General features: G+C 45.7%; 1 protein-coding gene across 1 annotated transcript in view; it reads left to right on the forward strand.

The window, feature by feature from the left end:
- Positions 1-17,646, forward strand: part of ATRNL1 (attractin like 1) — a 2,439,979-nt gene extending 2,422,333 nt beyond the window's left edge. The window contains exon 29 of the mRNA XM_078643887.1: positions 13,646-17,646. Within this exon, the coding sequence (XP_078500013.1) occupies positions 13,646-13,770 (125 nt within the window). The 3' untranslated portion in view covers positions 13,771-17,646. The remainder of the gene's footprint in view (positions 1-13,645) is intronic.
- Positions 17,647-17,954: the final 308 nt, after the last annotated feature.

The following is a 17,954-nucleotide window of genomic DNA, read 5'->3' on the forward strand; positions in this document are numbered from 1 at the left end:
CCTCCTCCAAGCAGATAGGTGTCTCCCAACGAGGTAAGGACAAACAGGCACCTTTTCACTCGGTGCTCAGGGGGCGGGTCAAGCAGGGAGAGCGTCCAGGTGCAGATGATCACAGCGCAGGCGCTCCTGGGAAATGGAGTCCCTGTCTCTCACCTGGCGCTCGCAGCCCTGCAGATCCCGCTGGTCACTGGTCAATAAATGTCAAATCCAGCAAACAGAATCAGGCACCCAGGCAGACGGGCGAAGCGGGACCCGCGAAGCGGGTACCGCGAGGTCCAACAGCAAACGGGAGCAGAAACGAAAATACGGGCTCTCCCTCCTCCAAGCAGATAGGTGTCTCCCCTTTCATTTTAATGGCACGGGGCTCTCACCCTATGACTCCTTCACACCAACTGCCACTGGCCTTGAGATGTGGGCAATTCTGGGATGGCGCATCTTGGATAGTTACCCAGGAACAGCCACTCACCCCTGAATCGGGCGATGAGTGCATTTGTCTTGAGTACAAATATTATGATGCAGTTGTTATCTTTACTGTTACCAGGTGGTTGCATCTGGCATCTTAAATATTAAGCAATATTCTTGAAATTGTCAATACTAACCTTCGATTTCAATTTCTAATTTGTTTATTTTATCTGAATGTGATTTGTAATAGATACGGCCCAATATATATCCTCAGAAAACAGTTGCCAGTGTATGCTTCGGTGGGGAGGGGGAAATGTGCCTCGCCGGCCTCAGCGGCTACCTCTGGTGCTGGCCAGCTGTTTGTTTGCTCTTGCTAAGCAGAGGCACCACAGAGACCGTGAAGTGCCAGACCGCTACAATACGTTGGAGTGAGAGGCGCCAGACTTAAAGCCCCGTGGACATTGGCTTCCATAGGTGTCCAAGGTGCCGGTCTTTGGCTCAGCAAGGGTGCCAAGGGTCCTAATACAATCAATGGAAATGTCATAATTGGGGTGTAGTGAACTCCTCACGCTCTTGGGACCTGTTGCCGGCGCACCTGTTTCACAAATGATAGATTTGCCCCGTGTGCCTGATAGGATTTTTTTTTTTTTTTATCGATAGGAAGTTTTGGGCCTGTCTGGGCCCTGTCCATTCATTTCCTGCAAGTCAATTTTGGGAAGAAATGAGTCTGTTCCTCAATGTGTCCATGATTATTTGTAACATACAGCAGGTCTCTCTGCTCCCCAATTTTGAGGGCTTCTATAGACTCCGTGCAGACTAAGTAATCCCTCTTGTTGTTGAATCTTTGAGGTAGGGGACATCACAATATTAGCGTTGTTTTGACATAATAGGGCTTAGATTGTATGGTAAGTAGTCCTGAGCAGTTTTATACTTGCAAAGTCATTCTACATTCCTGTAGAGTCACAAACGCGCATTACCACCACTCTCTTTCTTCAGTTTCTGTCTAGTTTGACTTCTTTTATCTCTTTAGTCACCTCTCCCTGTCCTGCTCTCTCTCTCTCTGTCTTGTTCTCTCTCTCTCCATACCCTTCCCATTACTCTTCCCCACCCCAGACCACTCCTAACTTAAAAAGTTCATCATGTATTTGGATCTCTTTCCTTCTCTTGCTATATATTTTTACCTATCACTTTCTATTCTTTCGTCACATGCTTACACCCTGTTTCTCCTGACTCCTTCTCTCATGCATTCTTGCGTCTTCTCGGTCTCCATATCTCTCCTTACCACATTTTCTGTCTAGCGCCACACCTTCTCTCTCATTAATATTTTCCGACCCCATTTCCATTATGTCTCAAATCATCTCACTGTATATCCCTTTATCTCTAACTTCCTTTCTCTCTCATCTTTCTCTCTCTCACCAGGTTCTGTCACACATGCTTTGTCCTCCTTTTCTTCAATCTCTCTCTTTCTGTTTTATCACCCTCATATTTTTTCTTTTTCTCTCTTCTTATCCTTCCTTTTCTCCATATAGTGTATTATTTTAGCCTCTTTCACAAATCTTCTTATCGTTTCTCTCTCTCTCTGTAATACCCACTCCTTCTTTCCTTTTCTTTCCATATCATTTTTCCCTCAATCGCCTTTCTCTTCTCTTGCTCTTTTTAGGTTTTGCCTGGCGAAAAGATGCGCTCTGCGCATCTTTTTCGCGCAGGCGAAATCCTGATGAGTTCTGTAGTGTGGCTTTGGGTCGGCCCTCGTCATTCATTGGCTGGCTCCATAAATGGAGCCTAGCCATTGGACGAGGGGCCTGTCCGTCAATGCCGGACCAGATTCGGGGGCGTTCCCGCGTTTCTTTGGCTTTTGCCGACGTCACGCGACGCCGGGAACGCCCCCGATTCTGTTCCGGCATTGCCGGCACCTCCCTTGCTCCCCCTCCCGCTTGTTTCCTGGTGCCCGCCTTCGTTCTCCGGTCGGCCGTCGTCAGCGTCTCTCCTCCCCCTTTCCCGCCCCCTCCCGCTTGTTTTGGTGCCCGTCTTCTGCTCCGGCCGGCCGTCGTCAGCTCTCTCCTCCCCCTTTCCCGCCCCCTCCCGCTTCTCTCTGATGCCCGCCTTCCGGTGAGACACTGTGATGAATGCCACTGAAAGCCCTGGATGGACTGGGCTGGGTCCGGGTCAGTCTGCTCGGTAGTGGGCTGACTAAAGCGTGAACGCTTGAAAACAGCTTGAAACATTGAAAGAACATATTTGAACCAGCCTTTGACAATAAATTATGACGTAATGCAGCTAACACAAATGTAACGTGTGAAACTGCAGACTGTTATGTTCAGCCAGAGTGGAGCTTCAGAGTGGAGCTTCAGAGTGCAGAGTGGAGCTTCAGAGTGGAGCTTCAGAGTGCAGAGTGGAGCTTCAGAGTGCAGAGTGGAGCTTCAGAGTGCAGAGTGGAGCTTCAGAGTGCAGAGTGGAGCTTCAGAGTGGAGCTTCAGAGTGGAGCTTCAGAGTGGAGCTTCAGAGTGGAGCTTCAGAGTGGAGCTTCAGAGTGCAGAGTGGAGCTTCAGAGTGGAGCTTCAGAGTGCAGAGTGGAGCTTCAGAGTGCAGAGTGGAGCTTCAGAGTGCAGAGTGGAGCTTCAGAGTGCAGAGTGGAGCTTCAGAGTGCAGAGTGGAGCTTCAGAGTGGAGCTTCAGAGTGCAGAGTGGAGCTTCAGAGTGCAGAGTGGAGCTTCAGAGTGCAGAGTGGAGCTTCAGAGTGCAGAGTGGAGCTTCAGAGTGCAGCTTCAGAGTGCAGAGTGGAGCTTCAGAGTGGAGCTTCAGAGTGCAGAGTGGAGCTTCAGAGTGGAGCTTCAGAGTGCAGAGTGGAGCTTCAGAGTGGAGCTTCAGAGTGCAGAGTGGAGCTTCAGAGTGGAGCTTCAGAGTGCAGAGTGGAGCTTCAGAGTGGAGCTTCAGAGTGCAGAGTGGAGCTTCAGAGTGGAGCTTCAGAGTGCAGAGTGGAGCTTCAGAGTGCAGAGTGGAGCTTCAGAGTGGAGCTTCAGAGTGCAGAGTGGAGCTTCAGAGTGCAGAGTGGAGCTTCAGAGTGCAGAGTGGAGCTTCAGAGTGGAGCTTCAGAGTGGAGCTTCAGAGTGGAGCTTCAGAGTGGAGCTTCAGAGTGGAGCTTCAGAGTGCAGAGTGGAGCTGCAGATTCAGAGTGGAGCTGCAGATTCAGAGTGGAGCTTCAGAGTGGAGCTTCAGAGTGGAGCTTCAGAGTGGAGCTTCAGAGTGGAGCTTCAGAGTGGAGCTTCAGAGTGCAGAGTGGAGCTTCAGAGTGCAGAGTGGAGCTTCAGAGTGCAGAGTGGAGCTTCAGAGTGCAGAGTGGAGCTTCAGAGTGGAGCTTCAGAGTGCAGAGTGGAGCTTCAGAGTGGAGCTTCAGAGTGCAGAGTGGAGCTTCAGAGTGGAGCTTCAGAGTGCAGAGTGGAGCTTCAGAGTGGAGCTTCAGAGTGCAGAGTGGAGCTTCAGAGTGCAGCTTCAGAGTGCAGAGTGGAGCTTCAGAGTGCAGCTTCAGAGTGCAGAGTGGAGCTTCAGAGTGGAGCTTCAGAGTGCAGAGTGGAGCTTCAGAGTGGAGCTTCAGAGTGCAGAGTGGAGCTTCAGAGTGGAGCTTCAGAGTGCAGAGTGGAGCTTCAGAGTGGAGCTTCAGAGTGCAGAGTGGAGCTTCAGAGTGGAGCTTCAGAGTGCAGAGTGGAGCTTCAGAGTGGAGCTTCAGAGTGCAGAGTGGAGCTTCAGAGTGGAGCTTCAGAGTGCAGAGTGGAGCTTCAGAGTGCAGAGTGGAGCTTCAGAGTGCAGAGTGGAGCTTCAGAGTGCAGAGTGGAGCTTCAGAGTGCAGAGTGGAGCTTCAGAGTGGAGCTTCAGAGTGGAGCTTCAGAGTGCAGAGTGGAGCTTCAGAGTGGAGCTTCAGAGTGGAGCTTCAGAGTGCAGAGTGGAGCTTCAGAGTGGAGCTTCAGAGTGGAGCTTCAGAGTGGAGCTTCAGAGTGGAGCTTCAGAGTGGAGCTTCAGAGTGCAGAGTGGAGCTTCAGAGTGGAGCTTCAGAGTGCAGAGTGGAGCTTCAGAGTGGAGCTTCAGAGTGCAGAGTGGAGCTTCAGAGTGGAGCTTCAGAGTGCAGAGTGGAGCTTCAGAGTGGAGCTTCAGAGTGCAGAGTGGAGCTTCAGAGTGCAGAGTGGAGCTTCAGAGTGCAGAGTGGAGCTTCAGAGTGCAGAGTGGAGCTTCAGAGTGGAGCTTCAGAGTGGAGCTTCAGAGTGGAGCTTCAGAGTGGAGCTTCAGAGTGGAGCTTCAGAGTGCAGAGTGGAGCTGCAGATTCAGAGTGGAGCTGCAGATTCAGAGTGGAGCTGCAGATTCAGAGTGGAGCTGCAGATCCAGAGTGGAGCTGCAGATTCAGAGTGGAGCTGCAGAGTGGAGCTGCAGAGTGGAGCTGCAGAGTGGAGCTTCAGAGTGGAGCTTCAGAGTGGCGCTTCAGAGTGGCGCTTCAGAGTGGAGCTTCAGAGTGGAGCTTCAGAGTGGAGAGTGGAGCTTCAGAGTGGAGCTTCAGAGTGCAGAGTGGAGCTTTAGAGTGCAGAGTGGAGCTTCAGAGTGGAGCTTCAGAGTGCAGAGTGGAGCTTCAGAGTGGAGCTTCAGAGTGCAGAGTGGAGCTTCAGAGTGGAGCTTCAGAGTGCAGAGTGGAGCTTCAGAGTGGAGCTTCAGAGTGGAGCTTCAGAGTGGAGCTTCAGAGTGGAGCTTCAGAGTGCAGAGTGGAGCTGCAGATTCAGAGTGGAGCTGCAGATTCAGAGTGGAGCTGCAGATTCAGAGTGGAGCTGCAGATTCAGAGTGGAGCTGCAGAGTGGAGCTGCAGAGTGGAGCTGCAGAGTGGCGCTTCAGAGTGGAGCTTCAGAGTGGAGCTTCAGAGTGGAGCTTCAGAGTGGAGCTTCAGAGTGGAGCTTCAGAGTGGAGCTTCAGAGTGCAGAGTGGAGCTTCAGAGTGGAGCTTCAGAGTGCAGAGTGGAGCTTCAGAGTGGAGCTTCAGAGTGCAGAGTGGAGCTTCAGAGTGGAGCTTCAGAGTGCAGAGTGGAGCTTCAGAGTGGAGCTTCAGAGTGCAGAGTGGAGCTTCAGAGTGCAGAGTGGAGCTTCAGAGTGCAGAGTGGAGCTTCAGAGTGCAGAGTGGAGCTGCAGAGTGGAGCTTCAGAGTGCAGAGTGGAGCTTCAGAGTGCAGAGTGGAGCTTCAGAGTGGAGCTTCAGAGTGCAGAGTGGAGCTTCAGAGTGCAGAGTGGAGCTTCAGAGTGGAGCTTCAGAGTGGAGCTTCAGAGTGGAGCTTCAGAGTGCAGAGTGGAGCTTCAGAGTGCAGCTTCAGAGTGCAGAGTGGAGCTTCAGAGTGGAGCTTCAGAGTGGAGCTTCAGAGTGGAGCTTCAGAGTGGAGCTTCAGAGTGGAGCTTCAGAGTGGAGCTTCAGAGTGGAGCTTCAGAGTGGAGCTTCAGAGTGTCAAGAGCAATGCCAATAGCTCTAACTTTAACAAAGGCAAAACCATTGCATTGTAAATGCTTGTTTACACATGCGGTCTCCCCTGCTTTTCTTTCTCCCTGTGTAACCTCCTCTCTGTCTCGCTCCCTCTCTCTTGGTACTTGATGTAGAAAACGTTTTCAAATATAGAAGAGAACATAATTGTGAAAGGGCGACCAAATCAAATGATTCATTTGAAATTAGAGCAAACTTGAGCAGTCCATGAGAGAGACACGTGCACCACCTCTACCGTACCTGGGTACATGGGATAAAAAACACCGCATTGTAAACGTCATTCTCAATAGCCAATTATGTATGGTGCTCGAGCCATGCTGGTCTCCTCCACTTCTCTTCCCATCAAAGGAAATGACACCTTGTACTTTCTACTCTTTTTTAATAGTGTGCGTCATCATCACATGGGGGTACAGATAAATGGGAAACTAGGACAATCGAAACATAATGACCTACCACAAATGTACTTCATGTACAAACCATTCTCATCTCATCTCTAAATGTATCACACTAAATATACGGTGCTCTCATTGGTTCCATCTTTGCCTTAAGTCTGTATGATAGGGTTGCGAACTGTCCCTATGATACAAATGAAGTGCACAAAAATATCCTTTACTATTCTCCACTCTACACCTTTAATAAACCAAAGGATGTTAATGAACCTAAGGATGTTCCAGGTTTTGTTACAGATCACTATTCACTGGACTCCAAATAAATAGTTCTATCTTTTCATAATACAAAACACGTTCAAATTATTCATTTTTCGTGGATGTTTGTGTTGTTCCTTTGACTTAGCTGGGAGTTATGACTTGAAGTTTTCATTAGCTCTCCTCTATCAATTTGTTTCAGGGTGATCCGGCAAGTGGGGGCCGAGAAAAAAGGCGGGTACCAAAACGCAAAATCCCCATGCATTTTATTTAGACTTTTTTTAGAAAGCGCTACCACAAAAGCTCCTGAACGGATTGACACCAAATTTGGCAGAAAGCTAAATCTTGGTCCAGAAAGCTTGCTTTTTATGAATTTGTGTACATCCATTCAGTAGTTTTTGAAATATTAAGGTTGATAAATATTTGTATATCTGGACAGTTGTGTTAGAGGGACTCTCCTGAGAGTTCTTCAAGCCCAATTAAAAAAAGTAAATAATTGTGATGATTGGCCCGGGAACTTTTTTCCCTCGGGCCAAAATGCTCCTACAGGAGTCAGACTTCCACGGGAGCGAGCACTTTCATTGGCTGCCAGTATCAGGAGAAAAATGTTACTAGCAGCCATTATAGGACATGGGGAATAAGTCCCCTATCCTGAAGATAAAAATAGAAATTATATAGGGGGCAGGGTAGGGATACCCTGCCTCCCTAGGCCATGTGGGGGGACAAAGATGAAAACCACCCCCTGGGAACAGAATAAAAAACAAATCTGTGTTTTTTTTCGCAACCCCGTGGGATCGCAACAAAAAGAAATAGTGCCCGACATTTAATTTTTATGTATATGGGGAGGGAGGGGGCATGAGTAGAGCCCCTCTCCCCGAGGTAATTCTGGGCCTCAGTTACTACATCCCCTGGGGCCAAGTATATTAATTAAGGGAGGGTGGCAAGCACCCCCCCCCCTCGTCAAGCCTTGAAAGGCTCTAGGGACCTCTGCCTCCCAGACCAAAATTATAAAGAAAAGTGAAGGAGGGGCCACAAGACCCCCTCCTGAGCCATTGAAGGCCCCAGGGACGCCATCCCTTGGGGCACATTAGTACATATCCTTTAGAGGATCCATGATTCTCTAAAGGCCCAAGGGACCCCAACCTCGGGGCCATGAAACTTTTTAAAAGGGATCAGGCCATGCAGCCCTCTCCCTGAGCCTTTAATGGCCCCTGTGATCCCATCGCCATCAGCCGGCTCACTTACTGTGTCCCGGGGAGTCCACACCTAGGGCGCAGTCGTTTCCCTGCTCGCACTACCGTGGGCAGGGAAACGTGTTTGCTCCCGTCTGGCTGGAATATTTTCAAATCTTCCACCAAACAGAAGCAAACATTAAGAGCCTGATTTAGATCTTGGTGGACGGGTTACTCTGTCACAACAGTGACAATATCCCGTCCGCCGAAATATAAATCCAATAGGATATTATGGGATTGATATTTCGGCAGACAGGATATCCATCACAGTGGTGATGGAGTAACCCGTCCGCCAAGATCTAAGTGTAAGTCGATCGTGGTGGTTCGTGGGTGCCCCAGGTGGGCACCCACATCTAATTAATGGAGGTCCCGGGGATGGGATCCCCAGGGCCAAAATATGCTTGGGGAGGGAGGCAGCATGGCCTCTCTCCCCTTTTTAAAAAAATACGACCTGGGGAATGGGGTCCCTGGGGCCTGTGAAGGCTAGGGGAGGGGGGCCTGTGCGACCCCCCTCCCCTTTTGTGGTAATTTGCCTCTGAGGATGGGGTCCCCGGGGCCTATGAAGGCTCGGGAAGGGTGGCTGCATGCCCACCTCCCCATAGAATTTGGCCCCCGGGAAATGGGGTCCAAAGGCCTAATGAGGTTCAGGGAGGAGGAGCATATGCCCCCTCCCCTTAATATTTGGCCCCAGGAGATGGGGTCGATGGTCCCCTCTCCTTTTTTTGTGGCATTTTGCCCGGGGAGATGTGGTCCCCAGGTCCAATTAAGGTTATGAAGGGTGCCTAACGCCCCTTCCACTTAATATATACGTTTTGGCCCCAGCGGAGGGAGCCCCCAGGGCCTGAATACCATGGGGTTGGCAGCCTGCAGGGGGTTGGCTGTCTTTCACTGGGTTGGCCACAGGGTTTGGCCACTCACCAGGCCCTCCGCGAACCTCCCAACGTGGGGTTGACTGTCTGCGGGAGTTGGAAGCACATGACTTATACGTGCTTAGTTAAGTAAACAATGCCCCAATGCTGCTGTTAACCATGGTGTAGTGGGTCATATTTTGAGTATCACTGTTCTAGAGCAAATCAGGAAATCTAATGTCACTCTTGCTTCCTTAGAAGCCTGAGCCACACCGTGGCATGCTCTTTTACAATTTCAGGTATCTTTGGGTGACATCATGACAGAGTATGTGCATGTCAGGCCATCATTCCAAAATAGGAATATACGATGCCAATGCTTCTGTATCTCCCACTAGTTTTCAGTACCACAAGCATGGGCTACCCAAGAGATCTACACTAATGACTACTGAAAAAAGAATTATCCACAGTGGCAGCTGTGATGTTGAAATGGACAGTATTGGCGAGATTTTTCTTAAAGGAAAATGTTATTACTTAGATATGGCTCCATGTGTTCTTTAAGGAAGACGTTGCAATATAATTAAGCTGCTGTATCGTGATGCTTTTTTTCTAAAACGCTCGAAATATTTAAGAGCTCCTATGTATATCCAGCTTACAGTGCAGGTATTCATATGTAGTAAAGAACCCTCAAAGGATACACAAGTATCTCTGTGCTGTGTTTCTAGATCCTAAATGCACAACCATGCTTATTGTCAAAAAGACAAGAAAAAAGCCTGTCTCCTCCTGTCCGGTGGAGAATGACTCCCATAGAACCCACTCTGAAAATGTAGGACATATATTTTCTGCCATTGATTACTTTCTGATTTCTTGACAAATGTTTGCAACTTCCTGTAGTAGTATAGAAGCAGACAAGGATGCTTCAAAAACGGAATCTTTTTTTATTGTTGAATGGAGAATTATGGTCTGAGCTACTGCTGTTGGGAGCTTTTTTGGCCCGGGGTGCAGAATACATATTGAGAGACTAAATTGCTTGAATTTACATTTTATGAACATATTTTCCCTGGACACTTGGTCAACATCTTTCTAACAAGGACACTACTAGAGCATTAGTAATGCTGTCTGCATCCAGAACGCCCTTCCAATCGTTCCAATACTGAAAGTCTATTAGTACCAACAACTGGTCTATAAATAGGAGAGCCACTGTGTGGGAAAATAACAATTTTGTCAATCACTTGTAATCTACTTAGACTTGTGCATGACATATACATACTGCTGTTTTCATGATGTTATTCACAAGGAGATCTGAAGAGCAGCCATATGGTCTACTTAAAATGTTTTTTCTTAGCTACATTCTTTGTCTACCACTTCCTGAATAAATGCTCGGCTTTTTTGATCTGTTCGTTGGTAACCATTTGTGTTCACTTTCTCCACTATAAAGTCTCTTATGTTAGTTATTTGGTTACATAAGTTGGACATGTGAAGAAAGCAAGCAAAAGAGTAGGGAGAACCTACCTTAAATAAGTAATAACACTTCTATAATTCAAAAGATTGCTTTTCTACAGGCAGTAATCCTAAAGCCTACAGCTATCAACAGGGTTACACAACAATTCGTGTGGTTGCTGCTTTGGAAGATTAGGATGTTGTGTTGTTTACAACTGTAACACACCCACAGGCCTAAAACATATCATTTCTACTCTGTTAAAAGGAAAATGTAACTTGCTGTGGTGGCAAATATCAGTCATTAAAAGGAATTACAATTCCCTAGAAGGGAGGAGGATCAAGACTGGCAAGAAAACTAATGAGACTCATGAATCCTGAGATGAAATATCTACGCTATAATGAGATCCTCATTTAAGAGTTTAACGATGTCAGTTTCATCATTTAAAATATTTAGGTGCCAAATGAGCACCAAAAACGGAGTGCTTAAAATTAATATTTTACACGCCACACGTTTATTGAGTCTTACGCTGTGTTCTCATATACGTTCCACTCTCCTGCAGAGCCCCTGCATCATCTTGACATGTTAAATTAAATTTCTGTGGACCACCCATAAGTGGTAATGAATTATTTCCTCTGCTAATTGTCTTGGTTTGATAATGAGCATCGGTGTGGGTGCTGCGGATGACAGCAAGTAGATTTCACAAGACCATTTGCGGTGGCTCCTTGAGTGATGATCATCTTAATTGACCCATTTGTTTAACTTTACATTCCTATAATGTAAAAGAGAAAGACAATGGCATTGTATGCATTAAGTACTGTTTGAGTGGCATCGTTTGAAAAATGGGCAGGTGGAATAAGAATATTATAGTCATAGGATTAAGATGGCAAGGAGTGGTGCAGCGGTGGAAGCCGCTTTAGATTTCTGGCTCCAAAGCTCTGGAACAATTTCCCACCTATATTAGATAGGAGGAATCAGAAACTTCCTTTAGGAAACGTCTGAAAACCCATGGATTCTAGGGACACTCAGACATTCTTATTCAGAGCAAGGATCTTACCGGTGTTGGGAGGCCTGTTGGGTAAGCCACACACTATATAAATAACGAAGAGGACTTTCAAAGAACTCCGCTCCAAACAGTAGCAAATGCACTCTCTCTGAGTATCCAAAGCCAAAAATGCATTCCTGGTGAAGCCTTGTTTAGCCAGAGCTCTTTCTATCATTGATAGAACAGCAGTTGCCCATTTTCAACAACAGCCAAACGCAGCAAGTATTGTGTGCCCAGTGGCATGGATGGAAAGGCTATGGTAAAAAAAATCTGACCGTCTTGGACAACTTAAAAAAGGGACCATGCATCCCGAAATGTTCGATGCAACCAGTTTTGAGTGAATTACTCGCATATTGACAGATAGCTAGAACATTATTGTGTTCTAACCCTTAGAAACGTCAACAAACTGCTGAAGGAATGTCATAAAAATGGCAAACTTTACTCTTCTCTCTAATTTTCAGGAAAACCGATTTCATGCATGCGCTGTCTGAAATTTTTTGATTTAACATGCAAACAAAATCCTACTGGAAGGAAGACAGACGTAGGCCTTTGGAAAGTGCACTACCTGTTCAAGGTGATGTTGGGTTCACTGGAGCTTCAGCTGTCGTCTGCAAATCGGCATGTCACTTGTGAATGCATATCAAGGAAGAGTGCGGGAGTCAAGCTATAGCTATCCTTGGTAACTCATTAATGACTTGAAGCCAAACAAATACAGAGCCACCATTTTAACTTCTCTACCAAGACTTCAAGTTGGATGGGCTGGATACAAGCCAAGCCCCAGGTTACAGCAGATCTATAGATGCTTGCACTTTCTGAAGAGCACCATGGACTCACAGCACACTGCTATCCCTTGTTTCAGTCTTTTGAGGCCAGGTGGTGCCGAAATAGACTAAGGGTGGGTCGTAGTTTCAATACTGGTTCACACGATCATAACAGCGCACCTAGATTTCTCACAATCAAGTTAGCGGCTACTACCTGAGTATGCTTTCTTCAGTTAGTTGCTGAGATTTAGAAACCATATACGGGTGGCTATTACTTTCCAGTCCTTGCTGCCTGGATGTAGAACATCCTCCACTCGTGCTCAATCTGACTTCAAACTTATCAAAATTTACCTGAAGCTCAAAACCTGCTTATTCTCCTGAACAGTTTAGAGCATACTTTACCAAAGCTTTCGCAGCAGGACTGTAGTGGCTTAGCATCCCTCCCCTCAAGAACTACTCCTCATTGGCGATAAAACACTAGGGAAAATTCCCTCATATCAATCAACAAACACAATTTAAAATGGTTTAGTTGGTAGGAAATTGTTAGTAACCACACAAAATATACTAAACAGAGTTGCACAATGAATGCTGCTGCTTTTACAGCAGCTCTCTTGTGATGGACCATAAAGCCCAAGCCAAACTTAGAATATTGTATTCCAACTGTGCCACCATATTTCCAAATAAATATTAGTGTAATGGAGATAGACATCTCACCAAATTATGTAAAGAAAGGAAAGCTATCCTATGGTATAAAGGTAATCGAATCCCTATGCAATACTCTAACCCTAAAGCAAAACCTATCCCAGATCTTATCTTTACTCTAACCATTTAATTTGCTCTTGCCTTACTATACTGTTAGATTTGTAAAGTGTGCTATCACCCATAAGCCAACCTGTTGCTGAAAAAGGCTGCCAAGGAGAAGGTCGAGAATTCTTATGCTACAGAAAAGAGATGCGTTTTCAATGACTGATTGACCATCAGGCTAGGTGATTGACAATCACTCAACTATGAAGAGGAAGAGAATTCCAAGGTTTGACCGCTAGATAGGAAAAGGAGCCGCCTTACTCTACCCTAATCACAACTCTATTTCCCCCTGTTAACCTTAATCTTTCCTTCAGCCTAGACCTGCTTACATTCATTGATTTTGTTCGAGGTGATGGTAATGGCAGTGTAACAGTCACCGGGTCAAGGCGTTTCATGATTTGAAATTGATGAGGGAATTGTACGTGGATATAGTGGATGTAATGTAAATACAATGTAAGTCTGTGGGCATAGTTTTATCTTACGTCTAAAGCGTTTAATTATTTAACTGTAGTGAAGCGTCCTTTAACTTGTCAGAAATGTAGAATATTTGGTGTTTACCTGTGTGCAGTAAACTCCCCACAGGATGTCTGGCCTCTCCCGAGTCCCATGTTGTGTCAAACATGGCTGGCCCTAGTTGTTTAAGGAACTATGTTCCAAATCCCCAGTGCGAGAGATCACATCTTGTCAGAAAGCAAATTATGCCATCTCTCATCTTACGAGCGTTTGTTGCAAGAGAAATGGGGGGCACGCCTGGATCATTTGCTACACGGAGGCTACAAGATTAGTGTTCCAAGAGCAGTATGGTGATCAAAATCTCTTCTATAACCAATTTCCAAATTCAGATGAAACAATAAAATTATGTTCCTGTGCATTTGTTTGATCTCTGCTTTGGCCATTTGTAGAGCCTTGTTGTTGTGCACTTTTGACCTAATGCTTTGCCAAAATGTTGATACAACCTTGTTTTCTTGTTTTTGTAGGTCTTGCTATCGCCAGTGCCCTCATAGACATATCACAGCAGAAGCCAACGGACTGCAAAGAGAAGGGCATTGGCCTCCGGAACCGCAAGCCTCACCTTCCAACACGTCAAGGGACCTGCGTTTGAATTCCTGCGGCCACACTTTGTATATCCTGTAAAGAGAAGAGTGTTTTTGGGCGTCTTTTTCTCTTTTTTTATTTAAATTTGAATGGCTTCCACAACAGCCTCAGTTTTTATGGAGGCACTTATGTGGAAGGATAGAGGCCAGACGCCCCGGCTCTTTTCACACGTATGCAAGTTGGTGGGCCAGTGTCGTCACTGACCCCGCCAAGCTCCCAACATCACCAAGGCAGAGCACCCAAAAACTGAAACGGAGAGGAACGGTACAGAATAGACTTTGAATATAATGAAGTCAACGTGTTGGCAAAATAGTTGATTATTTGCATGTTATTGTTCATGGGTCTATCAGACATTATGTGACATGTGGCTCCCCTTTTAGCTGCAAGGTATAACGTGCAATGATGTGAGAGGGACCACAGTCCAGCGACTGGAGCTGAAAAGATTGTGTATCCCCGGAAGTGGGAGAAGAAATCTCTACTCCTTTGGACATTCGTACAGATATGTTAAAGCCATTCTGGTAGGCAAGACACTAAGTGACCATGGATGGAACAGGAGCCCAAAAAGGAGAACATGGATTGAAGGGGTGAATATCGGTTGCGTTGAGTCCTGCGTCAGCTCACCAAAGCGCCCGTCCATAAATCTTTTGCATTTTTGCATATCTCGAAGGATTCTACCTCCCAAACGTTTCGTTACAAACGTACTGTACAAAGGGACGCTGGGGTGGGGTTAAGGGCTCTGTAACAGGTGAGTTTTGGCACCACGAAGCTTAGACCTGAGGTGGAAAATGCTGCTTGAGACCCCTTGGACCACCCAGTTGTCAACACACTCCTAGTGTTGTTGAAGTGGAGGAGTAGAGGTCTGAATCAATGGCGAAGGAGCGTACCATTCATTGTGGCAAGGGACTTGCCCTCCTGTGCAACAGAAGATTGAGAATTACAGTGGAACTTTTTTGAAGAAATTAATAGCGTATTAAGAATTAACTTGTTAATGGAAAGAAAATCTGCAATGTCACAATTGGCAAAATCCATAGAATGTGCAATTGTAGAAGAATAAACTGTAAAATGAATTTGTATGAAATGCTAAAATTTGTTTCTCACAGTAAAACCAGCCCCTGTCAAGCCACAACAGTTATAATATGCAATGCTCTGGCTGCATTCAGTCAGATTGGATTCTGCAGCCTGGTAGCCACATACAACCATTTCACCAAACATGAGGATCTCGGGCCGACCCCATTGTCTGGCAAAGATGACCACAAAAGCGTGTGGCAGCAATAGAGCTATGCACTGTTCCAAAATCCTCTCTCCACTATGAACAAACTATCCTAAAGACAACATGAGACATAGTTTGGGACCTGTTGTGTTGCTGCTTGCGCAATCATGAGTACATATCACTTTAAAAAATGTTGATTTGACTGTTAAGAAGAACTGCTGTTAAGAGGCACCCTGCAGGTTGGTTGTGGTAGGAGAAGTGTGCCCAACCTCTTCCGTTTCATGATACGTTTGGTTCGCCTTAGCCCTCTTACCTGTGGTTGCCTCCAAGGGAGGTGGTGTCTTCCTTCGCATGAGGGCTAAAATGGTAGTCTCCCTGTGATGAGGTGTCCAGTGCAGGTGACCCATGTCTCCACTAGAATTAAATCACTCCGTTCCAATGTATGTCTTCAAGGGACATTTGCGGAGCATAATTTGCCATTCCTTCCTCTGGAGTTCAGGAGGACTACTTCCTTAGCTGGTCCAAGCCCAGAAGGTGGTTGCATTTTGTAATATTTTTCCCAAACGATTAATGAAGCTAAGAACATTGTTTTATACGCATATGTAACTCAAGGACGTAGTTGTGATGTGTTTTGTGGCATGAAGGGACAAAGAGTGGCAGTCTGTTTCAAATGCAGGTGAACATCCCTTTGCCTTCAGGTTGTGAATGCAAAGATTTATCCACCTGACTTCTACTGCCTGACTGACCAGCCATCTCATCTGACCTTTATTTGGTAAGCAAGAATTTTCCTGGAAAGGTGCTTCTGAGTAATTTAAATACTCCCTCTTTTTTATCACAATTTTCCTTTCAGTTTGCAAGAAGTCACACTTGTATCCTAAGTAGATATTTCTTAGCAAAGAGCTCTCTGGGGTTTGATTTAGACTGGTACACCACAGCGGATGGTTCCACAGCCTTGTCAGCCAGGGTATACCTCAAAAGCAGTAGACCTACCCAATTTATGGGATAGCGCTGCCTCTAAGTGGGCACACTCTCCTTCATCTGTAGCAATATTGATAATACCACAACACAGCAGTATTCCCGACCCAGTTATATCTTGACCGTATTGCATCAGCAAGGGGATGGGGACAGCTTAGTGCCCAGGTAAGGCGCACATATGAAGTCCATCTCTTTATGGTGCATTAATAGAAGGGCCTATTGATGCAGAAGTGATTGCCTTGTGGATTTTATATTAGCACCCATAACAAGTCTTATTGTTGGTTTTCTACTGCGATTTATTGCATCCTATTGCCTTTGTGGTATGCCCTGTAGTGTGTTCCGAACTGTGTGAGGGGCTGGTCTCCACCCTCATTTCCTCTATCAAACCTTGGCCACCAGTTACTGCTCTAGCATCTCAAGGCATGTTAACAAGAATTCTGCTTCCAAGTTCCGCCACGCCCATCCCCTTAAATAATTTTGCATTGGACCTTAAAATTGACCCCTAAGAATATAGTCCTGTTCACCGAGAATGCGAGATAAATGGTGATATTGTGGGGGTAAAATAAGGTGATCGAGTTGTCCTCGACTCCCTCACTACTGTTTCAAGTGTGTGGCATTCTTGTGCTTCACTTTTAATCTGGTCACAGGTTGCCTAGGAGCCAGGCCCGGAAGGACTGGGGGCTGAAATTCTGTTTACAAAATATACAGATCTGGTGGAAAGGAGGGATATGTAAAAGAGGACCCAATTTTACTGTGGTGTCAGGCGTTTATGTGCATGTCCCGCCAGGACAGTGGCCTACAACTCTTTAGCAAAATCGACTATTCGATGTGGCAGAACGGTGACGATTTAACTCCCATGGTACCTACTTGTAGAAGGCTAAGTAGTGTTCTGAAAAGTTTCAAAATCTTCAGCAATTGTTTGTGTGTTTTTTTCCAACTTGGTGGTTCTTACAGCTGTGTTTTGCCTCTTCTGTTCGATGCATAAATATTTTTCTTGGGTGCTAGTTTGGCGTTCTAATAATGTTGCAATTTTGTTTTTTAATAAATTATATTTGTTTACCTCCACAAGTTACTTAGCAGAACAAATTTATCATGGTGGCAAAGAGGCATGAAGGTACCATGCCTGTTCCGCTCCAATGCCAATCAATAATATAGTTAAAAAAAAAACAGGAAGCAAAAGCCAAATCTAGACCAACATTTAGCATCGATGCATCAAACAAATAAAAAAAAGGGCATCTTTAAGACGTGCCATGTTGGACAAGCACCTGACAGTTGTAAAGAAACTTATGCTTGTTGAAAGCAATAGATCACATCTTTAAAACGGTACAAACGTCTGTTTGCCATCAATACAAACACAACTTAACAATGCACAACTGCAACGCATCTTCATGGTTTGTGCTCTGATTGAAAAGTCTTTTGAATTGAGCTAAGAGCAGATGCACAATTTGTAAATTCTCCAGGCTTGGTACATCACAATATGTTGGTTATTTTATTAAACACTAGCCCTGGGGTGACAATGTCACCCATGTACACTTGATTTTATAGCCATTTGCATGCCCTGGTGGTGGTGACACAGTGGCCATATCTTCCTCGTGTGAGAATCCCATGTTTATTTTGCCATGTCATACATACAAGAACAAGATCTGGATCTCGTGAAGGACTGGATGTGTAATAAATCTTTAAAAATGAGACAATAAAGTTGTTTGTTTGTCTTAAGTAACATCTCATTAGGGGTTTTGGGGTTTCAGTTACTGTATACGCTTCTGATTTATGTTTTCTAAGCTCACTCGCCAGATTTTAGCCTTTGTAACGGTAGGGTATTGTTTTTTTTATTGTACTTTTTTTTACACATTTGATGCATGCAACTCTCTTGGTAGCTTTATATTAATGACTGTCTTTTCTCTTTTTAAGCAGTAAGAACATATAATTTGTCTGGTTCAATCATCATTTGCATTTTTAATAGCACACATGCCCACGTCTGAAGCCTGTGAATGAGCACTGTTGGG

The sequence above is a fragment of the Lissotriton helveticus genome, chromosome 5_1 (genome assembly GCF_964261635.1).
Source record: "Lissotriton helveticus chromosome 5_1, aLisHel1.1, whole genome shotgun sequence".
NCBI lineage: Eukaryota > Metazoa > Chordata > Amphibia > Caudata > Salamandridae > Lissotriton > Lissotriton helveticus.